This window comes from Syngnathus acus, chromosome 5 (assembly GCF_901709675.1).
Source record: "Syngnathus acus chromosome 5, fSynAcu1.2, whole genome shotgun sequence".
Lineage (NCBI taxonomy): Eukaryota > Metazoa > Chordata > Actinopteri > Syngnathiformes > Syngnathidae > Syngnathus > Syngnathus acus.
Window position 1 is genome coordinate 4,294,002 of NC_051091.1, and position 24,962 is coordinate 4,318,963.

The 24,962-nt window shown below is 45.1% G+C and overlaps 1 protein-coding gene and 1 long non-coding RNA gene across 8 annotated transcripts in view; both read right to left on the bottom strand.

The window, feature by feature from the left end:
* The window catches only part of sulf2a (sulfatase 2a), a 32,127-nt gene extending 19,019 nt beyond the window's left edge, over positions 1-13,108 (bottom strand). For 2 of the 7 annotated variants that reach the window (XM_037251805.1, XM_037251804.1), the window contains exons 1-2: positions 13,058-13,108; positions 12,339-12,388 (exon numbers count right to left, since the gene is read on the bottom strand). In XM_037251805.1, the coding sequence (XP_037107700.1) occupies positions 12,339-12,388; positions 13,058-13,103 (96 nt within the window). In that variant the 5' untranslated portion in view covers positions 13,104-13,108. Of the gene's footprint in view, positions 1-965; positions 1,044-3,047; positions 3,136-6,678; positions 6,814-12,338; positions 12,389-12,603; positions 12,667-13,057 lie in introns of those variants that run through there. The other 5 variants (XM_037251808.1, XM_037251810.1, XM_037251809.1 and 2 more) reach the window with 5 other exon arrangements.
* Positions 13,109-18,518: 5,410 nt separating this feature from the next.
* LOC119123039 lies at positions 18,519-24,952 on the bottom strand. Its single transcript, XR_005097990.1, has 2 exons — positions 24,826-24,952; positions 18,519-20,012 (listed from the first exon to the last, which is right to left on the bottom strand). It is a non-coding gene; the product is annotated as an uncharacterized LOC119123039 (long non-coding RNA).
* Positions 24,953-24,962: the final 10 nt, after the last annotated feature.

Sequence of the window (24,962 nt, forward strand, 5' to 3'; positions counted from 1 at the left end):
TTAGAGATGAAAGCGGGTTTACAGCTTCAAGCCTTGAGACGTGAAGGCTATTTTTCCAGTTATTGCTTTAATAATCCCATCCTTCCTTGCCTTGCTCATTAATGCTTCTATTTTTTTTGCTCACTCTCTCCTCGATCTTTTCATTTCACTCTATCCTCGTCTCTTCCTAATTAGCATAGAGCCTTGACAACCAGAGCGGGCAAATGTGCTGAGACCACTACTGGGCCATACCATCACCGATTCATCCAAAGGAACCAACAATGAGCACGCTCTCCTCTTTGTGCTCATCATTGTCAGACAGATGAATTGAAGTGACGAATCAAGGACTCAAAAGATGCCTGGGCTGTCTCTGGGATGTGACAAATTTATAAAAAATAAAAAATAAATTGGGTGAGGTTAACAAAAGTATTGTTGGTCTCACCCAAGGTATGACAAATGGACCAAAGTGGGAACAATAATCGGAGTTGGAATGTATTCCTCTTTGAAGAAAAACCAATTCATGAGGTACACCTGCGCATTCCCGTGGCGTACATCCACTAAGAAATAACCAGACAGAGTAAATGTAAAAAATAAAAGTGTAAACAAATGAAAATAAATAAAATAAAATGTAAATAAATAAATAAATAAATATATAAAAGTAATACAATCATAATAAAAATAATAAGATAGAATAAACATGCGTATGAACCAATACAAATCAGTTAGTGTAACAGCCAAACAAAAAATGAGACCATATATAGGAAGCAGACACATTGAATATCGGAGCGCCGATTTCACGCCTGTTAAATCTTCATTGTTATCTACCTGAACTGAAGCCAGGTAATGCAAAGGCTTAGTGGCTTTTAGTGAAAAGTCAAAACTCACTTTCACTCCACAGTGAAAATGTTTTTATGACCCATAGACCACACTAATGACAATCACATTGTGAGCGCATCCCAAAATGGTCATTTGAAAACAAGTGTTACCTCAGGTCTCCAATTAAGCTTAGCTGCCTTTAGAACAAGAGGAGCCGGACGGACGCTGTCTGCTTTAGAAGCCGCTCACTGTGAAGCAAAACACAAAGTCCAAATGTCTTTTAATGAGTGACTTTCGTTTTGGAGCACTTCTCTCCTTTAGTTTCAAACAGTTCTGACATACTTTTACTTTTTTTAAAAAAAAACTTCTCTGTATAAACATTGGGAATGGCAACACAGAACAAAAACCCTCTGAAGAGTTTTATGAAACGCCGACAAGACGCATTTAAGGTAAGTCGTAAATTTGGAACAACTCATTATACAGTCAGTGAAATGATTTGCTATCTTTTCTAATTCTTACTTTTTTTGCATGTGTCAGTGTCTAGTGTGAGATGAGCCCATCCAACTTTAATTGCTGCACGGCCCCTCCTTTTGGGGTATTGTTCCTTTCCAACGTTTTGCCCAACGTACGGACACACACACACACACACACACACACACACACACACACACACACACACACACACACACACACACACGTGCAAATGTGTCGCCAGTTTTAGAATCCGCCTGAGAAGCGGGTAAGCTCACATATATATTTGTGCCAAGGCACGTCTCTGATCCCAGCTGTTCTCTCTCCGGTACGGTTCTGCCAAAGCGCTCACGGGCATCAAACAGAGGTGACTGGACACCTGTGCCTGTCAATCTCTCCCATCTGTCCATTTGGAGCGCTCAAAACCCAATAAGATCGTCGGACTCTGTCACGGCTCGCTTTGCTCTTATTTCTGGATCGGGGGCACAAAAACGAGGACACGGCAGACATGATTTATTTTGACGGGATTATTTGGCCCAACACGACATGGGCGTTACTTTGTGTATGCCAGCTAATGCGGCAGTCTGCAAGGGAGATATACTTTTCATTTGTCTCGTGACAATAAAGGAGTGACGGGTTGAATATAAATAAGAAGCGAGGGGGAGGAAGAGAGGAATGGATTGAAACAGGCTGCGGGCAACACCGTCGTGTGACAGGCATGACAACTGAGAGAAAATGCGACACCTGGCCTTGTCCTTGATGTGAAGAAGAGCACCATATATCAAAAAGTCAGAGGGAAGAGCAATGGCTATTACCCGCCGGAAGAAAATGAGGAAAAAGGGATTATTTTTAACAGCAGAGTAAAAATACACTGGGGGATTCATTTCATATTTCCATAGAATCCCCGAGTATTAATCATATTTTATTTGGAACAATCATTTTAACGTTATGTAATGAACAGAGAAGGATTTGCATCTTAGTAAGGGAAAGAGAATAGGAAGGTTTTAGGCAACTGAATTGGAAAAGAGGTGGGAGGGGATGAGACTTTTTTTTTATTATTATTTTTATGTCTATGCTTTGTTACAAGATTATTGCATGGGGATTGTCATGCAATGAGATCAAATTTATTCAGCGACAGGGAAAAGCTCTCGATTCCACTCGGCCCCTCCCTTCCTTCCCCCGAATGCGATGGGCTGGAATGGATCTGTTCAGGTTGAGCCTGATGACTTTGGGCCGGGAGGATAAACGGGCAGGCAGCGGCCCTGATGGTCTTTTCTTTGATTGTCTGCCGTCTCCTCATCTGGTAGGAGGCTGATTGATTTCAATGGGCTGGAACCCCCGGACTGCCCCTATTGATCCTCCCCATCCCAAACGCTCTCTCTTTTCCAATTAAGAGTTCACTAAGCCGCCACTATAGAATACTCCTAATGAATGCCAAGTCCCTGCCAACACCTAAATGTGACTCTTTGCTGCCTTCTCTCCTTGCCCACTACTCTTCCACTCAAAACCTTTTGAAGAAGTTGATGAGAATGGAAGATTTCCAATGACTTTCTTCACCTGGAACAGCCATATTTGAAGAATTTATAGCGACTTTGACATGAGTGTCGTGTAAAGTAGATCCAAATATGAACTGGGTAAGATTTACATCAAATGCGCTGTCAAGGTTGCGGGAGCAAAGAAGCCAAAGTTTTATTTTTGTTTATGAGTTGAGTTGACTCGGGAGGAGAATAAACAATTCCTGACGGATTGGATTTAATTGACATGTGTTCTTTCTCGCCTACCTTGAGGATTCTGTCGAAGAGAAAAGCAGTTCAGTCGGAGGTCACTTGTTTCCCTGATGCACGAGGTTTTAAACCTGTAGTCGCACCGCTATGGCAGAGTGCGAAAATCCAATTTCAGAGATCTGTAATTCCATAAACCTTATTACGGCAACACAATGGCTGCTGCACCCCGAGGCACGTATGGAGCGGAGGGACGCTGCGTGCCGGAGGTGTGACCGAGCTCGACGTGGGGCATGAGCAGGGTGACGGACACAGAAATGGAGCCTGTTGGAGTGTGAGAAATAAGGGAAGGGGAAAATAAGCGGATGGCTTTTCTGACTATGACTGGGCGAGCGAGCGAGCGAGCGAGCGAGCGAGGCTCCCATGGTGAAATTAGCAAGTGGGCGGCCAGTGATTGCTTCCCTCATTAGCAGTCCATACGCGGGCACAGAGACACCACAACGGGGTGTCATTGCCTCGAGCCTGGAGCCGGAGGTGGCCTCAAGAGACGGCTGACATTGGCCCGTGTCGAGTGACACACCTGCAAGTATACATTGACTTGACACAAGGGGATGTGGGAATTTCCCTTAATGAGGGGGCCCATTAGGCCAGCAGCCTTGTTGTCAAAGCACACTAACAACAAAACAAAAGGGGACTTGTCACATAAGACGCAAGAAGAAAATGTGAATGTAGTTAGCGGGAATCTCTATTTGTTACGTCTCAATCTCCCAAAAGTCTGCAACAGCATTATTTTTGTCCAAGAATGTCCGCAACTTTATATGAAGGGGCTCAGAAGTGTTTCAAAGTGCAAAATAGCACAGAATATTGTAGGTGTTTATGGTAAGTATTTTCACTCCCTAAGTGGTTAATTAATTCATTGATAAATAAATCTGCATTGTTATCAGTACTGAGAGGTGCGAGATTTCGCAATACTGTCATGCATTTTCTTGCTTCCGCAAATCTCATCTGGTGGTTTCTTTTGAGTTACGTTTTATCCAAATCGAATTGGAGAATTGTTTTTATCCATTCTTCTAACGTGCCCCCACATCTTCAGAGCATTGTGCAAGCCTCTCAGCCTGTCGTTGAGTGCCCTCAATGTTTCACAAAGTCGGCCTGTGTCTGCTACTTTACTTTTGAAGCACCTGAGGAGCCAGCTGCAGACACCGGAGGGCACTGCACTCATTAGATGGCAGTTGAGACAAGAAGATTAAAATATTTTAAAACGCTTCAAATCTATAGTTGACACTCAAACTTTGGATGAAGCAGATTAAAATAATTACGGTGGTAATTACGATTATGGAAATGAGATTTGTCTTATCCGACAGGGATCGCTGCAGAGGGAGGGCTGCCAACCTCCCACTTGCCGCCTTTAGCGATTTAATACTGTCATAACTTATTCACAGCTGCGACAAAACTGCAGCAAAAGGTCAGCCACGACCCGGGGATCTCAAATTTGATTGGAGCAAGGCCCCAATATAAAATGGAGTAATATTACAAGACTTTAGCATCATCTTTGCTATTTAATGACGCCGAGTCTCATGGGATTGAAAGAGCAGTGAATTTCCTCTCAAAGGCTAGCAGGGGTCTCGCTGCAGCAGCCCGTCCGGCACCTGCACCGCTGCGGTTCAGACACATATGGGGAAATAATTGGAATCTTGATTGCTCAAACACATCCCATCCACACTGGAATTAAAGCACACACATGCACGCACACACAGCGCAATATTTGCTCTTGCAGGGATGGGAGAGTGTGTGAGGGCTCATATCAAAAGAGACCCTCTTGCCATTGTATCATTGGAATGGCAGCACTGTGATTTACACACTGATCTCCAGATGCTGCTTCAGAGCATGGCCAGTTAACAAAAGATGACACGGGTGCGACTCACGGCTGTTTATTTTTCAATATATTTTGCAGCCCTAATATATATATATACTGTATATGTACATACAGAATATTTTTCAATATATTGTAAAGCCCTAAAAAAATCTCTCTCTATATATATATATTTTTTTTTTTGTCATGGTGACAGTCAAGTGAGCAAAAGTCAGTGCATCTCTGGTCATCTGTGATGCCTCCAGAGATCATTTTGTGGTGTCACCTTGCCAACTGTCAGTGATAGCCGCCACCTGTCAGCCCGCATCCATCCACAATGAGTTTATCGATAGCACGCCATGAGGACGATGTCCTTTGCTTTATCAACAGCTTGAGTCAACAGCCGCCGCATTAGCATGCAATCCATATTCATGCGAGCGCCTGGGCGACTTCGCCACCTCTTCTGCACATTTTTGCCGGCCACTTTACAAATCGGCACGTCGAGCGGCTTACGAATCCCACGCGGTCACTTAAGTATTCACACCACGTTGGCCGCAAACATCAACAGGTCTCAAGGTCGCCGTTCCTCGATTTGAATTTGCCTCAGAAATGAGGTAGGGTGAAAAATACTAGACTTACACACTACCACAGGAGTGGCTGTGATTTTGTGCTCACTTGCCATTTATGCAGTGAGTATGCAAAAAAGGTCATGCACATTTGTGGGTGTGCATGGGCGTTTGTGCGTGAGCGTGTATTGCTTTGGGGACAAGCAGACAGGTGGACTCAGCCGAAGAAGCATCCTGCTACTTCAGTCCGCAGGCATCTCGGTGAGAAAAGAGGCCAGTTGATGTGGGGCTTAGAGCTTCCATGGAAGAGTGCGTGGCGATAAATAATGAATGCTTTAAGAACAAGTCTCTCCCTGAGCTTCCTTCCTTTCTTGCATCCCTCCATCCTCACATTTGTTCATCCATCCAGCCGTATCGCTTGCTAACAGCACGGACCATTGAGCCGGCTCCAACATGAATATTTCAGCCTTCGGGTCACTTCTCTAAGCCCCCTTCCACTATCATAACCTCCGCGGCTTAGTGGGAAGTGGTGACACAAGCTCTTGACCCATAAAGATATTGACAAAACACGGATAGCGAGTATATTGGCGTGCTGAGAATATGGGAGAGGCAGCAGCGATGGCAATAATGGCGAGCCTTGAATGGACGGATGGTGAGTGGCTTGGGAAAAAAAAAAAAAGGTGTGGAAGAGGTAAACAATCCAAAAGTGTCCAACAGGGGATAGCCTTGAAGTTGCCTCTAAATTTAGACTCGGCAAGTGTTCAGCTTATATTTGGCTGAGTAAACTGAGGCTGACACAATGTAGCGTATTTTCAAAACAGCAGCAGCTGAGACAAAGAGTCCACACCTAAACGCTGAGACCATTTCATCCAGCAGATGCTCAACATCACATCTGATGATAAATTAAACATCCTGATGCGGTCGGTAAACAACAGTTGTGAAAACACTTTGGAAAACACAAACAGAGTATAAAGAGAGTCAAGTCGCAACTTCTGCCCCCTGGATACCAAGTAGCAAAAGGCTCGGGGTAAAGCCAGCCGCATAATAAAAGAAGTCCAGTTTTGTCTTAGCCCGACGAGCAGCGCTACATCTCATTGACGAACACAACAGATGAGAGCATTCATGTGTAAACTAGGGCAAAGCTTCAGCACTGAATCTTCTACACACGAGACAAGTCCAACAGAGGACCGAGCGACCACCTACAGGCTCACACATAACGTAGGTCCCATTTTGGTCCTATGTCACACATGCACACAAATAGAATAGCACACACCTGCGCCGGCAAGTCCGTAGCATCTAATCCTGTCCGGTGTGTTGAGATCCGGTCGCCTGAAGTGAGGATCGCTTCCCACCCCCCGCGCAGCCCCAGTGCAGATAGCTCACTGACAAGTGAAAGGAGAGAGGCGTGGTCTCACACTCGATAAATACAAGAGGGAGGGAACGAGGGAGGAGAGACTTTCTCTCTTTATTTACAATTCAATTTTGCCTGATTTACCCCCAGCCCTCCCCTCCCGCATTTCTCTCCCCCATTCCCTCATCGTGTCGTCACCCTTAATCCTCGTGGCTTTTTCATCCTTCACCTGACCTGCTCTCTCAACTTTTTTTTCTTATGCGATGCTTACTTTGGTAACACTTTCTCATCTGCATCTCTGACCATCTGTTGGAGCCAGAGAGCTTCACCTATTCACACGCTGATAAAAGCAAAGAGGCACACAGGGGAGTGAGAGAAAGAAATGGGAGGGAATGAGGGATCAATCTTCAGTGGGGCAGGGGCGGGGAAGGGGAGGGAAGGCTCGCCGAGCCTGGCGCACACACAATATCCATCAGGCTGGCACATCCGAGGCCAGCAGGCAGGCAACGCTCGGGATCGGGCTCATCGGCACACAAACAGAAGCGAAACGCCGGGGCAATCTCCACAAGCATGCAAACCCCTTTCACGACTGACTTCACACCGCAAATCCAGAAAAATAATTTATTTTTGTCAAAACAAACAGTATCTACCAAGACGGGTAATCTTACCCAGCCAAGAGAGAGGACAATTCAAACCCGGATGAGCAGTGTGTCCGCAATCGCTCAGCAACAATCAGGTTGGAGCTTCTCCCCCTTGTTTGATACCAGGTAGAGTATTTTCCGAGTTCACGTGTCACTTCCTAACCCCGACCGTGGAGGGAGAGGCAAAGCAGAGGGCAGAGATATCAATCATTGTCCTCCATGATGGATGCAACTGTTTAGCCCTTTCTGCAGGTTATTTAGATGCAGTCACAGCCAGAGAGATTGGTGATGGAGAACTCCTCGCCAAACAACATCAATCTAAACTATTATCTGAGTATGAAGGTATTTCGCCATGGAAATTTGAAGCAGAGGCAGAGAAAGATTAATTGTCCACTCTCACTCAATATTTTCAATTACAAGCCTGAAAATGAATCATTCATCCTACATCTCGGCCAAACTGAATTTTACGTCAAGGGATGAAGTTAAACCCACGCTGCTAAGAAAATATTCCAACTCATTCCGGCCACCTAAATGTAAATATATTTAAAGGGCAAGTCAGTTTGAAAAATGTCTTTACAAGAATGTGTTTGACGTAGCCCCACTAGTTTGAAGACGATATTCTGATTAATATTGTGTTTGTGGAATTTGAATTATGCCATAAAATCCACCTGTTTTCATCCTACTCAGGGGGCGGCCATTTTGGATTGTACGCAATGCTTAAGAGACGGTGGTGGCGTCATAGCAACACAGCAGCCTGTTGACAATAGTTAGGCACATGGATTATTCATGCTCCACAACTCTCTCGCTCACTCTTGCATGCTCTTCAGCTGTCTTCTAATTGGCTTTAGCATTGAACACCAGATGGATTCCATAGCTGGATTTTTTTTTTTTTTTTACTAGATTACCTTTACTCAAGTCTTCGATGTAATAATCGATTGGATAACCGATTCTAAAACGATTGCTTTTTGATAGCCTTACCGTTTTCATTTCAATGTTTCTGACAATACTGCACGTTGTTGAAACTAAGTGTAGCAATGCTGTCGGGACTTTTTTGTTTGTTTTAGGGCCTCTGGAGCATCTTATGCTTTTCCCGTGTTTGTGTATTTTGTGTGTCTGTGTTGTGCATCTCACTACTTCCACCTGAGCTCAGCTTTTTAGTCTACAGCTCCCCAAAGTAAACGAACACAGCAGCAAGATTATATCCATAAAAACATATTTCACAATTAATAACAGTGGATATTAGCAAGCAGTGCACAACGGCATTTGAGAACATTTGCCGTAGCTAGACTAGCTGGAGGATATTGTGAGCAGCAAAAGTCTCCAGGCCTTTGTCATTTCTGGGAGCGTTTTTGAAAATCACAGTGGTGTCTCACTCAGTTCCACGAACATGTGCAGAAGGGGCACCCGCACCTCCCGATCTACTGTATTCAAGTCCACAGCAGGTTGGCAGACATTGAAGAACTGCTTGCAGAGCGTGAGATCCACACATCAAAGAGACCCCCCCCATCCCGCCTCCAACCCCCCCCCCCCTGCTCCCGATCAAACCGCCTTTTCCCCCCCGAGAGGTCTGCGATCTCAAGGAACGCGAGGCGCTAGGGGCCAAGAGCCAGCACATTTCTAGACAATTAGTCGAACCCCCTTTGACGGCACGTTATTTGCATTCGGAATGTACGACGCTCGGCGTTATGTCTGCCAAACATATTAATAAGAAGCGCTTGTGGGCTTGTCTAACAAGGCACCCCGGTGTTTTCCGCACAAATACATTTGTAATCAGTTTAAAGCGTCACGAGGGCGGCGACGCAGAGGCGCAAAACCACTGGGACTAATAATTTCATTCCTCCTCCTTCAGGTTCCCAAATGTATTTATATGGCCAGTTATCAGATGGACTGGTTACTTCATGAACCCATTTCCTCCAGTTTTAAACTAAATATTTATTTCTGTATATTTTGTACTTATGTATTTTATCCTCAAGCACTTACCAGACACTTAATTAGGTACACCTAACCAATATGATCATTCCTGAGTGGATTTTCCAGCAAGTATATAGTATTCCATTTCCATTAAGAGGGCACTTGAACGCACCACTAGAATCTTTAAAGTCAGTTGCGAGAGTGACGGGCCTGACTTGTAAATAAAAAGACTTTCAACAAATATGTAAATTAGCAAGCAGCCGTGTTTGGTTTTCTCAATAATTAATGGCTTGTTTGTACCAGAGTGGACCTTTCTTCTTTTTCGTGCACATATATGGAAGGCACGCAATGAGAAGCTGACGGGTTTTAACGCAGATAAATGACATCGGCATTGAGCAAACATCGGCGCTGCAGGGAGCTACTTTGTTTATTTCTGTTCTCCTGTACGCCAAATAAAAGCAAAACATGAAGCTATTTAATGAGACGTTGAGGACTGTGAGAGCATATGCAGATGTTTGAGCAGCCTCAGCAGAGTGACACTTAAAGCCCACAAGCAGCTTTTTATAAAGTGCCTCTCCTTATTTCTACCCAGTGGCCATGTCTGAACGGCTGCCCCGAAGCAGCCCTGCAAGCAGACTAACGACAAGTGGGAGGATGAAATAACTCCTTCCCGGGAGAGGGAGCAAGATGATGAATTGTGTAAAACCTCAGCCGGCCGTGCATTTTAAAGACGTCGCGGCGTAGGGCAGGAAAGCGCTGATGCTGACAGAGCGTAAGACGGCTTATTAAAGTCTGTCTCTCTGTCCGGCCCGTGTGACAAGAGGCTCCGTAATGAGCTGTCTCAAGTCAAACAAGAGAAATACCAACACAATAAATTACGAGGCTCGTCTCTTCCTGTTTGCCGGCGCTCAGATACGGCCGGGTAATCTCTCTATCTTCTCTGGCACCATCCAGAATGAGATTCTGTCAAATGGCATCCGACAATCCTCGGGTTCATTTGCATAACTTGCACTCAATGTCTCCAATTTGACTGGTGGCATGTTTTTCTGCAGTTAATTAGATGCTGGAATTAGTTTTCCTAAAAGAATGGAAAAATACAAGATGGTGGCTCTCTTATTCTCATCTGGAAGTGACAAGATAATATTGTGTATGAGGGTAATTGCGTAGCAAAGTCGGAATTACAAGTGGAGTGAAAGAATGTATTCTTGTAGTTCGGGGGGCTTGCTAATACTCTGGTCCAATTTCTGCCTGTTTAGCATGCAGGCGGTGAACTGTTCCCTCCGACACGACAAACCTCATTAAGATAGAGCAAACTCATTCACTTGCGAACCAAAGCTATTTCTCCATAACCTCCCCCTCCCATCGGAGATATAGAGACAAACCTAAATTGGGTCTTGGGGGACGAGCGTACGTGAATGTAGAGCTCCCCCCTATCGCCTCTCATCATCACACTTTTACTGCAAACTAAACCGAAGGACACCACCTTAAGCTCTTCTCGAGCTGCTGCTGTCATGATGAGGACGGAAATGAACCTTCGAGGCCGCGAACCCGCCCTGGAGAAACTGTCCAAGGGACGCGGACATCAAAAGATATCACAGTCACATATCAATTCGAGCTCATAAATCACATAGCGTTTGACCTTTGGGTAAAGACGAGGTGGATGGCGGAAGAGACAAAAAGGGAGGAAGTTGCCTGCAATGGGCAGACGTCCTTGAACTGAGCACGCAGCATGGGCTATGACATTTAGCAGGAACAGCAAAATGTCATGTCAATTAATCAGGAACAGCAACACCGGTGCTATCAATACTCAGCGGCCTCTTTCACCATGCGCACGCAGCTCGTGGCTGTCTGTGAAAGAGCACTACCAAAGATGGAGTGCTGCGGCTCGGCTCGGATCGAGCCTTAATAATACTTCTGCTTCTTCAGCTTGGACCCACACGGAGAAATGGAATGGATCCATCACTTACACAATCACAGAGCACGGCCCCGGGAGATGGCGTACATTTTCCACTGCAGGGAGTTGCAAATTGCTTTTGAATAACCGCAGTCTTAATTGACGGGAAAAGAATGCGCTGTCATGAACTGTCATCGGCACATTTTTCACTTTGTACGTGCTCTGGGCCATTTTTCTCTTACCCCCCACCCCACTCCCCTCCTCGCCTTAATCTCTCCTTGGAGCGGTGGTGACTATGTTTTAAACTGTTTTTGTGAGCTACGTTTCTCTCCCTTAGGGGGTACTTAAACACTGGAACAATTGGCTCATTAGAAGTGAAAACACATCAAAACAGTACACAATGCGGCTGAAAAGCCTTCGGAGGAACGGCGAAGTCAGGGAGGGAAGAGCACAGATGGATGGAGATGAGACACTGGAGGGTAGGCAGCGTGGGAGGGGGAGACAAGACAAGCAGACGAGAGGCAACCAGCCTATAATGCTTGTGAGTCCCTTTAAAAGTTCACTTTTGCCTTTCACACATTAACCCATTCACTGCCATTGACGGCGATAGACGTCAAATATCCATTGGGCTGGCGGTGAATGATGGAAGAAGCCACCAAACAGTGAGGCCAAAACATTTGGTTTTGACATCAACAGATGACTACGAGACAAGAAATCTATGCTTCAACAGATGAAAAACAAGTTATTGGGAACTTGACATAAGCAGGAGAATCAATCAAAGCCTGTTGGACAAACATTGGCATAGCCCGTACAACCATTTGGAATGTCGTGAAGAAGAGAGAAACCGCAGATGTGCTAACAGACGTCGAAAGGGTACACCGAGGAAAATAATTGTGGAAACATTTGGAGAGCTGTCACGAAAGACTGAAAACAACAAGTGAAACCAGTCATGTAGCATTCTCCATACTTAAACCCATTTGAGCGTGCATGAAAATAACTCAGAGTGCCAATAAGAAATATTGGAAGGGGGCATCGCTCCTCTTTTTGCAAATGTACACGTGAAACTGGAAAAAGTCTCAAATATGCACCACGGATGAGAATATTTGACATACTCTGAGCACAGTCACCTCGCTTACCTTGATTTTGCACGCCAGCTCAGTCACTCTCAAGTGAGTCGAGGAGTTGCCTGGAGCAGGGGGGGAAAAAAAAGAAGAGCGACTCAATAAGTGAACAACCTTCAGTGACAGCCACATGTTGTGGTACATTTATTCCTAGGCTTAGGCCCTACAGCAACAAGCTTTTGAATTCTGAATCTCCAGAATATTGTTTTGACACGTAGCTCCGATGTCCAACCATCCATTATTTTTTTATATACTGCTGCTTATTAGGGATGCAGCTAACCTTGAGTCAATAGCACCTGACTTTGAGGCCGAGGCAGGATTCACCATGGACTGGACAGCAATCCTATTAAATAAATAAAATTACCACTTATATGGGCGTGTTCGTAATTAATTGACCAAATTATTCTAAATGCTGGATTCGTGTGGTTGTTACAATAGTGCACATTGCATCATATTGAGAGATTCTGACGTAATATTCTGCCTCTCGTGTGACAGTGACAATGACAGGAAACAAGACACTTGAAACACTTCTAGACAACTGCAAGCTCTGTGGAAAATGCTCACAACGTTACTAAACACTCACTTTTCGATCAACACAAAGCATAGTTAGTCAGTGTAAAACCAGAATTATTATGCTACGCATTTTTTGTGTGCATAATATTAATTTTAGTGGATGCAGTTCAACCAACTGTGTCACTAGCATCTACGTGATGTCGAAGGTTTTTAAAAATTACTTTGAATCCAGGCGACGTAAGTTGGTAGCTGCAAGTTAAGGCACATCCTGTGACGTCATATTCGCGCGTCTGGAACCTGGTGGAGTTGACTCGCAGCGCTGTCTGCTGCTCGTTCAGAAAACTGCAGCAGGAACATTCTTCCTTTTTGAATATGCTAAATAAAGGAATAGGAAGTACTAACATCTGCAATCATTTTTCATCTATTTACTATAAATACAAAAATAAATATACTATATACCTTAAAAATATATATTGTTATTCTACAGAAAGATTGAAATGGTTGGAATAACGTTTCAAATTTTCAATTGAATCTTTCGACACACGGGGGCGCCCTTAGCACACGTAATACTAAACTGCAAGCTGACTCGCCACAGGTCAAATTGAATGCCATTTGAGGAAAAAGTATTACCTTTTTTAATTTATTCGTATTATATTTTGTTTAGTATTATATATTAAAACAAAGCGTATCATGAAGGTTTTATTTTTCGAAAGAGGATCATTTTACACAAAATATAAATGGCCACAATCACATATGTGTTTTATTTGTTAGCGTCAATTAACTAACACTAACCTTACATGACAAAACTCAGTCTAAGATGATTCGAGCATCTATTGTTCCTGAGGGGTGTGTATGCTTTGGGAAGAATGTGCTCAGATTACATAAATTCATCCCAGAGTCACGGGAGAGCAATAGAGAGAGCGAGAAGCATAGCAATATCTTGGCAATTCCATCTCCACGAACCCACTTCAAAGAGCCATGTTTAGTTTTCATCATTTCCCCAAGCTACAAAGGTCATAGAAAGGATACATTGCACACAAAAAGTCATTTTAAGAGCACATTTGAGTGTGGAGCAATAAGAAGAGCGCAAAAAAAAGGTAAATTGAAACGTAGGCAGCAAGCTTGACCTAGTGATTAGTATGTCTGCATTGCAGTTGAAAACTCACAGGGTCAAATCTTGGTTGAGGCCCTCCTGTGACGAGTTTGCACATTCTCCCCGTGCTTGTTTGGGTTTACTCTGGGTTTTCTCCTGCATTCCAAAATCATGCATGTAATCTTAACTGTGACCCTCAGAATGTCTGAAACTGATGTATTGTTATTTTATTGCATTAAAGGAAAGTTGCAATTTCACTCCACATTTTCTGCTACAATGACAGGAAACTTTTGGCAATAAATATAAAGTAGAGACACTCTATTGTCTTAGTGGGTCACATAAAATGATGTGGCGGACCAGATCTGGCCTTGAATTTGACTAAATTGTTCAAACAGAGGGTTTGAATATGAGTGTGAATGATCACTGCCCAGTGTACCAACCCCCCTTGCACGCACTCATCTTGTGACCCTAGAAAACAAAAAACAAATTAAAATTAGCACCGTACAAATTTGATCTTACAATCAACCAACTTGGTTACTGACACAATCTGGTGGCCTCAGATCAAGGATATGACAAGGTCAAACAAAAGCATTAAGGACCACCTGCAGATGGTTGGACCCTTCAGGGCGTCATAACATGGCCGTAAAAAAGCTCTCAAGTCACTTTGTTACAATACAAGTGAACACACTCCAAGGAGTTTACAGCTGGAGCAGATACACACACAAATGCTTTACGAAGTCCCCGCCTGACAATGATACACATTCATGCTGGCACACCTGCACAGGACACAATTCACAATGACTTTTAGTTTACTTACTTTAAAAAGATAAGACTTCCATAACTTAGGCAAGTTAACAACATTTGATGACGCGTTCATTTTCGGCTTTAGCACAAGCAAATTTTAGGCTCACGATAACCTTAAAAAAATCATTATTAGAGATCATGCCGAATCAAACTAAAGGTCATGACCAACAATTCCCACACGCCACAGCTGTGTCATTGTTTTTTTTTCTCTCTTTTTATCAGCAGCCAAATCATATACACAACCATCTTCTTAAGCGCCCTGGTTGCATTTCTTCATACCTCAATCAAAGATGGCTGATTACATGTTAAAACATGTTTTCCTCACTTAAAATACAAAGCTAAAATTAAAAAAACTTATTTATCTCCGTTAAATGCTGATTACTGTGGGACAAATTTTGAGCTGAACATTATGATCGGTCCATCTCGGCAGCCTTGATCTAGAGTTGAAGATGTCAGTGAAGGTGGAAAAGTGGTGTCGCTGTTATAAGCGACTCTTTCAGCTGTGTACACATACGGTACGAGTTCAAACATATACATTACGGTAAAATCCGGTAAAGCTAACTGGAACATGTCGACTTTCCTCCCGTCATGAAACGCACAATAAAAACACATTGTCGCTAGGGAGCCACACTTTGACCACCATTCAGGATCTTTTTTCCCCTCTCTTTTGCCCTTCTTAAGCAGAACAAAAGAGTGGAAGCCACAGTTGATACAGGTGGCGAGACGATGGTTCAACTTAAATGTGAAAGTGAGGAGAAGGAAAAAGTCGATTTGTTTTCTAATAGCTTCCAGAGGTGGCAAACACCAAGTGGCGCAATCCAGATGTTTTCTTTTTTGTATTCCTCTCTCGCTTTCTGAAATGAATATTACCTTGTTTTACCCAAGCAGCTGGATCATTTGTTCCATTTGGGGGGAGGTGGTGGGGGGGTCGGCAGGCGACAGTCAGGCGGGCAGCCACACAGGTTGGAGCCTTGTTGAAGAGTATCACGTAGCCGCCTTTTATGACCTGTTAAACACCCCGGAGCTGAACGCCACCATTTATCCTACAGTGTAGGGCACGGTGTGAATAAGATAGGGTGAACGTAGTCGTAAAAAAAAAAACATGTTTGTTTCAAGGAGAGGAAATCAGACCGCATGGAAGAAAAAAAACAAAAAGGAGGCCTCTGTAAGCCTGCAGTAAATTACCGACACTCCTTGCCTGTTTGTTGCTTCTGTAACATTCCTGTGTGGAAATGTGATAAATTGTGGTTGTGTTGTTTACGGAGAGGACTGAGGAAAAAAATGTAAATTAGTGATCCCTTCCAATGAGGCAATATTTGACTTGTCAAAGCTGAGCTGAAAAAGATGTTTCTATTTTATTGATGTGAACCAAAGGGCGCGTGCGAACGATCACTTTGCAGTTTGGATATGTCGCATGCAATGCGCTTCGATGTCTGATCTTTGTCTCAGATGTACAATCCTCCATTCCTCGGAAGATCATTGGAGGGTCTCCCTCCCACTTTCCAGATTTCAGAGGGCGCAATAACAATCTCCTCTGTGATTCCTTCCACATGCACGTCGTGACGCTCGCTTCATTTGGGACCATTAGGTCCATCGTCAGATGCGTAGGGCAAGAATTACAGACGAGCGAGAGAGGGAGGGAAATAGAGAGATTTCTTCTTCTATTTCAATTGCGGAACGGCAGCTACGCAAACACTGGATGAAGGTGGGAGGGAGACGCGGCAGCTGAGGCCAAGGGACGGATGGATGTGGATGTGGAGAGCAAAGACGGGGAGGGAGAGAGGCGCTAGGCAGAGCCGCTGAGTCTAGACTCCAGATGTGCAGGCAGCAGCGGCGGCAGAGCGGCTGCTCTGGGAGTATCCCCAGCACATGTCCCCACGCCGCCTGTAAATCAGTCCAGCTAGGCCTCAGGCTGCACCGCAGCCGCAAAAACCCTCCGCACGGACCCCCAAACTTGGCTGGCCAGCGACAGAAAGGCGCCAATGAGCCCGCTGTGTTCAATTTTATCCATAATTGACTCTCTGAGTGTCTAGTAGACAAAACTCGCTCAAAATTTGAAGGAGACGTTGAGGCAATGCAGTATTTACTGATCAATTGTGTTGTTTTGGCCGTTCGCACCAGCAATTTGTGTTTTGGGGGGACACAAATCCGCGTAACCCCTCAAACAGTCACCTGAAAATCTAGTGGTGAATGGTGTTATTACAACCTGATACTGGTCAGGTACATTTGTAATATTGAGGCTGCTCTGAATGTGAGCTTGGGCCACAAGTGGCCTGCCGCATTTTCGTGATCATTTAAACAAACTCTAAGTAGCGTCAACACTATTGTCGATATAACTCGCCGTTGTTCCCTAATTTGCGTTTGAGCATCTTTACATGAACACATGCAGACGAGAACGCAGCCGATGGTGGGTTGCAGCTGCGTACACATCAGAGAGCAGCGCCGCTTGGTGTCACTCCTCATTTAGCTCCACCACATCTCATCTGCCGCCCTGCTCCCCAGTCTCACTGGCACCAGGGCATTCCTTCAATAGCTTCCCAAACTTTATATCCACAGAGCACATTTACACAATTACAGATTCCTGCTAAATGTGAGTATGTGTGCGCAATCCCTTTCCATCAATGCACACACATAATTAGATGTTGGACTGCAGGGCTTGCACCATATATAGTAAGCAATGCAGGCCACAAGCATGCGCTACACAAACCGCAATTCTCATTGTAGTCCATCAGGGAGCTATTTTAAAGGAGGAGGAAAATGTCTTTGAGTGGCTCAGCACTTAGCACACCCAAGTCCAAATGAAGGAAGGAACGGAGCGGAACGAGGCCTATACGTGTGACTGCGCTGTGTCTGGCAAACTCGGCCTGTGCTATTGTGCAAAGTGTGAGAGTCAACGCCTCGCTCAGCTGTTCAAACAGGTAGCGCGGAAGCTGCGTTTAAATTGATCGGGGTGTAGACGTCCTCTGAACAAACGGGTGAGCGCGGGGAAAGATGCAGAGGTCAGAATTCGGATGCGTGCGTGTCTGTTTGTTTGTGTGAACAGGTGAGCAAGCCATGTACACAAGCAAAACAATCAATACACACTAAATGACAATCACACAAATCCCGGCGGAAACTCGAGCTCCCCGAGCTTGATTGCAAATATCCTGAAGCTTGCAGCAGCGGTGCTCACACAGACACCCTCTGTGTCCATATGTGTGCACATTAGGGCTGTTCAAACACTTTAATTGTGTTGATATTCGTCGCAGGGATACATTGAGAGCGTTCCCAGCACTGAGGCAAGGAATGACCCGCCTCCACCCCTTGGGATGCTCCTGGAAAAAAACAGCTGACAGTTTGTGGAATTCTCCCGGACATGAGAGGTTAACTAGGCTCGAAACTCTGCTCGGTGGGAGCATAAAACAACACATCTCGAAGTAGACTGATGCCACAGACAAATCAACCACGGGAAAATAGAATGAAGAAAATTGAAGACTCACTGTCTGTTGTGGAAAAGGATTTTGAGTTAGTGTTGATTTAGTCCATTCTTTAAACCACTCTAGCTAATCTGGGTCATCTGTCAATCACAGAGGGACTGACATTATTTTTCTCACCATGCACATTTGCAGGCAGAGAATTTTCCATGGTTACAAGACAGGTGTGTGTTATTTTGTGGTATTTCATTAGAGTTACAGCGCCAACTACTGGCCTGGCATGTTAACTACGTTGTTATCAGTCAGCTTTGGATATCCCTATTTATACAGACACACATTACATATATTTACTAAAACCACACACAAGCAAACTGGCGACCATAATCAAATTTATACAGCAAATATGGATACAGACTTGGAGAGTAGGGGTTAGTCTTGCTTTTATTCCTATCAAATACTTGTATTCATTCAGTTCAGTCTGTTCCTAATGGTATTCAAAGTGCATCATTTAAAAAATACTTCTATGTGAGCCTTTATTGTTTTGCAATAAGCAAGCAATAGATAATAGACTGAATGTCAGGCTGCTGACAGACAGTGCCAAGTTCAAAGCGGCGTAGGGAAAGTACAAACCGCAATTATTCACACGATCTAACAATTAGCAGTGCTGTCTTTTCTCTTCGTCCACAAGAGGGCCACCTCCACCATGTGTGATTCTCCAGGGGTCGTCAACAGATAGGAGTCTGTGAGTCTGCTGAGCATGTTTTTGCGTGAGTGTCTGTCATGCATGCATGAGCAATCCCGAGTGGGGGGATTGCAATAGACAAGGCAGTCAGTCAGAAGGCCTTGGGTTCCTCCACCTAATTAGTAGCAGTGCTAGGCCGCAAAGGAGCCAGCATCAGCCGGCGTCAGCCGCCATGTGAAACGGCTGCAGGGGAGCAGAGAACATCTCCCCGATGCTGACTCTGCGTTCAAAGAGCTTATCTGAGCCCGTCTGGCCTCGTCTTATCTGATGTGACCTCAGTGCAAACGCCTCCTGTTTCATTTGGTGCACCGTGGACTCGTTCGTGTGCGCATTTAGGTGCGTTGGAAAGTAGCTGGGAATACACAAATGCTTTTTTTGGATGGCAACCAGGCCAGAATGAGGTCGCCATTAGTCGTAACCCGCTGAGGGTCACATATCAAATAAGGCAACATTGTAGAATGGATTTGTTCTTTTGCGGTGGTGATTTATGAAGTGATTAATAAGCGAGTTCTGAACGGGAGATGTTGCAGAGGGTTTTCATTTAAGGCCGCAGCTCGGCATGAACTAAATATCTGCTATGGCTTCCATGACCTTTTCATGCATGATGCTTAAAACCAATGTTTCTGCAATGACACTCATGGCACAAAGCCACAGTGGGCCGGCACAAACGATTCAGACACGATTCTGCTCCAGTGCTGCGGTAATTGTTGTTGCCCACTGTCTACCCCAGGAGTGACCCCGCTTCCCGAAATGCAAACACATGCAGATACAGATGCACATACTCAAACACATTAACACGCAATGTTGACACAGCTTCGGCAGGGATGACCCGCCCCCCCCCCCCCTTTCCCCGCACTCGCTCACACACACACACACATACACACCATATCCCCGCTTCTGCCTTCTTGATCCCTCATCCTATCATCCCTCCCTACACGTCACACATGCACGCACACACTGTGCTGTTTAGAGATCAGAAGCCCAGCTCGGAGGCCCCACACCTGGGCATGTTTGTGGAGGAAGCGGGCCCTGGGCGGGCTGCGCTCCATGCGCCTGTCGACTGGCTCCACCAAGTCTGGCCAGCTGTGCTCCTGGCCTGGCCTCTTGCTGTGGGGGCTGTGCAGCTGGGAAAGGCATGTTTCCCAAAAGGGGAGAAAAAAGGACAGAGAGGGGCGGAGGGAGGGAGGGTGGACATAGAAAAAAAAAAAAAAAAAAAGGAAAAAAGGGGCCTTTGGGTTATTTCGAGATCATTACACATTCATCCCTGGGCTTTCCTAAAGCATCTCCCTTTGTATGGAAAAAACATACCACGGTTGATTCGAGATTAAGTCGCTTCGTGCTTTCCAGTTAATGAAAAATATTTTCATAAACATTGTGCAACTTTTGAATCACATAAATAGTAGCTGCCTTTTATTTTTCCAAATACAGCGTCGTAAACTGCAGCTGTTGTGATCAATGCTTCAAAATATAATTTTAATTAAACACTGCCCGGGCATCATTCAGAAACTGTCTCGAAGAACAAATGTGTTCTTAAGTCGCAAATTCATTTTTATGCACTTTTCAATGGTAATGCGGTTTTCTCGGGAACACATTTAATCATTTCAAGCATGGTGTTTTGAGTTGAAGACAAAAGTGGTGTTCAAGTTAACGCGAAACAAAACACAAGAAAACAACATTTTCAAGAAAAGCAGTGTTTCAATTTGCTTGGTGTAATGGCTTAATCGTGTTCTGTGCCACATAACTATCACATGTGCCACTATAACCAGCACACGTCCAAAATATATTTGTGAACGAAACTCAAGTGTTATTTGGTCATTTTGGAAACTTCACAAAACAGATTATTCCATCAATGCATGAAATGTTATTTGGATACGAAGCAACCGTGGAAAACTTTCGCCAGTTGTAAGAGACAACAAACAAAGTTTTGGTATTTGCTATTTCAGATGTCACCTCATCCTGTGTGTGTACTTAGCCCGCTGCCACGCGGAGCTCCTTGGAGCCGCACAGCTGAGCCAAGCATCATCTCAGGAAGCGGACGACGTGTGGAAACGCTAGCTGCCACGTCCGCCCGTCACTCAGCAATCATCCAAGCTGAACCGTGCAGGCCTACGCAAAATGGCTACGGGGCTCATCCTCAGCCTTCCCTGAGGATGAGCGCCAAATACTACACCGCCTTAATTATGAAGGATTGCGAGTGTGCTGATCTTATCAGAGCTGCTGTTGAGTTTGTGACGAACCTTCGCTATCTCGTTGAGAAATCTTGACTTGTATGCTAGCACGCTGCTATTTTTCATAGTTCTGATTGTACATACGCTCCAAAGCGGTGACAGCTGCATAACCTCCATTGACCTGAATGTTCAGGTGAAACAACACGAGTCAATCCAGTGCAACTAAACTCATTTTAAAAACGAGAATCGACATCCCAAAGGAGACAATTTGGCCAAACAGAGCGTGGTGTGTCCCTCCAGTTCAAAGCAGTTTGACCCCAGGGGACGTCTAGGTGGCTTATTCACCGGCATGGTGTCACTATTGGCCTGCACGGAAGAACCAGTGATATAAGGTGAACATATGCCCATGTGTCAGGAAGAGCTATTGTTGTATTCTAAAGTAAAACAACATTCATGGTTGAGAGGTGATGCGTGGCTGGCTGGGAAAAAGTGAGAGCTCAGACAGAGAGGCGTCTCAAGTCAAACACTCGTTTCTTTTTACTGCGCCGCCTCCACACTCGTTGCTCACGCTGCTTTTGCTTCTGTTTGCTCCTCGGCCGAAGCCTCCTCCTTGTGGGAAGTCTGAGATTCTTCTGAGGCCGTGTTTACATCATAACCATCATTTTAATAAGTGCCATATGAAGATGACCCAAGAGCTCAAAGATCTCTGAAACCGAATCTGTCATCATCGTCAACACAGTAAACGTGCAACAGCAATCGGCAGATGTGCTTTTTTTTTAAACCGTTCACGCCACCGGGGAAATTGAAATTTTAATCTTCTCGTAGATGTTATACGATGAAACTATATTTTCGGGAAAAAATAAGACTCTAACAACTTTTCCCGGTGCTTATTCCAAAATAAAAGAAAAAAAAAAAAGAAAATTTCCACTCTCACTTGGTGTGGTCAGCCCAAAATAAATGAACCACCAAAACAAATTGAAATACGACCTGTGGCACTTTGTTTTGGAGAAGACACAGTCAACCGCTACTTCCTCAACTCTCGCCCATATGGGGGTCGCCGTAGCAACCATTGCTATACCTGGAACATTACCTCGAGATATTCCTCACAGAGTGACATAAAATATCTCCTAAACTCTCCCTTCAGGCTGCTCTTTAGAGTAATGATATAATTCTGGGGGATCAAATTCATTTGGCACTGCCAAATAAAACCTGCTGCAAATGGAAAACACAGTACAGAGGGAAAATCAAGTCCCCGGAGACACGCCGAGAGAAAGAACAAAAAAGTCCTGACAAAAGCAGAACGAGAGAATTATCTGTGCAGCTGTCTGTGCATCAGGATGTCGCTCCCAGAGAGTCAACTCGGAGCAGCCTGATCACAGAGGCAGCACAGGAAGTCCCACAAAAAAGCAAAGGAAGTCAGCACCCAGCTCAAGGAAGTGATTTTTTATTTTTTGCAGGATCGGCTCCACGAAGTCTGGATCCTGTGAGGGAGGAGGAAGGGGGGCAGGCAGCTCGGCTAAACACCAGAGTGTGAGAGAGAAGGAAAAGGGAGGGAAAAACCGAGAGTAGGAGGGGAGGCAGGGAGAGATTACATTCTAAGAGCAGTGACATCTGTCTCCATGCCGCCCAGCTGTGTGTCATTTAGAAAAAGCCGCCTGGCATCAGCCAGCCATGCGCCTGATGCCGTGGCGCCAGGCGTTCCACTTGAAATGACGCCGGGTGCCACCGCCGACTTATTTCCTCCAGCCTACGCGCAAATTGCTCACTTCAACACGAGTAAACACCGCCTTGTGTTTGGAAGGGTTGCCTTTCCTTTTCTCTTTTTTTTCCCCTAATCTGAGCTGTTTCCATTCTTCTTCTGCAATCCATTTCAATAGAATATGAAATGTGGCATAGACGCTCAGTAAGCAGATTAGTGGCTCTGGTGACAACAAGCCCCCCCCCCCCTCCAATCGCCATCTCCGCCCTTCCCATCACACACGCTCACACACACCTGTGCTCACATATTTACCAGCTAAGCCGTCATTTTGCATGTAAATAATAGAATGTGTGGTTGGAGCGAAGAGGCGCTAACTTCCTCAGTGTTGCACCTGGGCGGACGTGGTTTGCATAAAATGGGATGTGGGGACTGAAGTTGGGGGCAAGAGGACAACATCAGAGGTGTTAATGGAGTAAAACCTGATAAATAGATGGGGTTACTAATTTAGCCGCTAAACACGCTGTAAGTGTCATAATAGCCAAAGAGCCAGCGTGTTCTGCTGGCTGCGCATCTTCACCCCGAGCGGGTTCCTCAAATGCAAAATCTGAACGACACTCGAGACCACTTTGACCTCACATCAAGACGGATAAGATGAAGCCGCCAGGTCTCGGCGCAGCCCGTGCGACCCGATCTGTATCTCGGTGTCCTCCCGCGAATCTTTTGCCTCTGCCCATTCTTGCCTGATAAATGATAACGGAAAAAAAGCAAATGTTCTCCGTTTGTTATCAGAGCCTATCAGGGCCTTAGAAGCGTATATGCTGAGGCCCGGTCAAGGTCAGAATGCCGTTCATCCAAAAATCCTTCAGGCCAGCGAGTTCTTTCAGATGGGACTCGCGCGTCTCGGAGTCAGCCGGCTACGCGCAGTCAAAACATTTGGCTTGGATTCCAGCAACAGACATAATTCAGCACAGCTTTGAAAGCAAAAGCTGATAATATTCAATAGAACTTGTGTCATCGCGCTGCAGAGTCGAGTGCTTCGGCTCGGCGCCGGCCCGCTATATTTGGGCATTTGGGCAGGATTTTAATGACTTTGCCGGAGCGATTTTAGCCCGTGTGTTGTTTCAGTCTCATTTTCAGCAAACGCTGTGATCACCTGGCTTTTGCGTCGCGCGGGCCTTTCACAGCGAGCACAAAGAGCCAAGGGGGCATTGGTCCACAAGAAAAGCCCAGCTTTGGCTTCTTTGAGAAAGCAGAGGTTTAGCTCTTTCACTTCCACCGCATTGTTATGCTAAGGCCCGGCTCGGGAAGAAGAGTGAACCATTAGCATGTGAAGAAGAGCCAACATCTGAGGGAAACACGTCTTTAAGGCCCCAAAGAAAAGAATCCATGCTGTCTCTCTCTCTCATTTTCTCACTCGCTCGCTCCTCGGCTCCTCTCTCGTTCCTCACCGTCCGTTTGATGGCCCTTTCTCTCTTTCTTCTTTCAAGCTTCTCCTGCCGCTTCTTTTGGCGCCAAGAGGGTTGAGATGTATGAGTGTCGAGGAGGATTAGAAATCGGAACGCTTGCTGATGACACAATGAATGCGGCTCTTGACACGCATTGCATAGTTGTATCAAAGAGGTAGTCCGAATCAATTAGAAATGGAAACCCGCATCGGCGCTGATCATCGGGGCCACCAGGACGGCCAAAGATATTTACCGCATTTTTCGCACCACGAGGCACACTACAAATTTTTCAAAATGACCATTACGGATGAAAAACCTTCATTGATATTGTGTTTAATAATCCACGGCATGTAGTTATGTTGATTTGAAAGTATTTAAACTCAAACTACAATGTAGCCAAAGTGCAGCTAGGTCACTTACATATTCTCAGATGAGAGCAATAATACAATGCAATGCAAACTATGTTATGTCATTATCCACAAAATTGCTTATGTCTCATAATGATGCAGTATGCTCAAGGTCCGCACGAGCGATCACGCTGGAACAATCATATTTCTTGGATAATTAAAATTGGCGACATTTTGAGTGAAAGCAGATTGCTGTAAACGGAGCAGGCTGAACTTACTGACGACAGAGCCGCGGCCTGTCGGGGGTGGGGGGGGGGCAGCTGCGGGATGAATCACGGTGCCGACACACGTACGCGTAATCTTGGGTGGGAACACACACATGCTCCTCTGGATAACAGCTGGACTGGAACAAAAT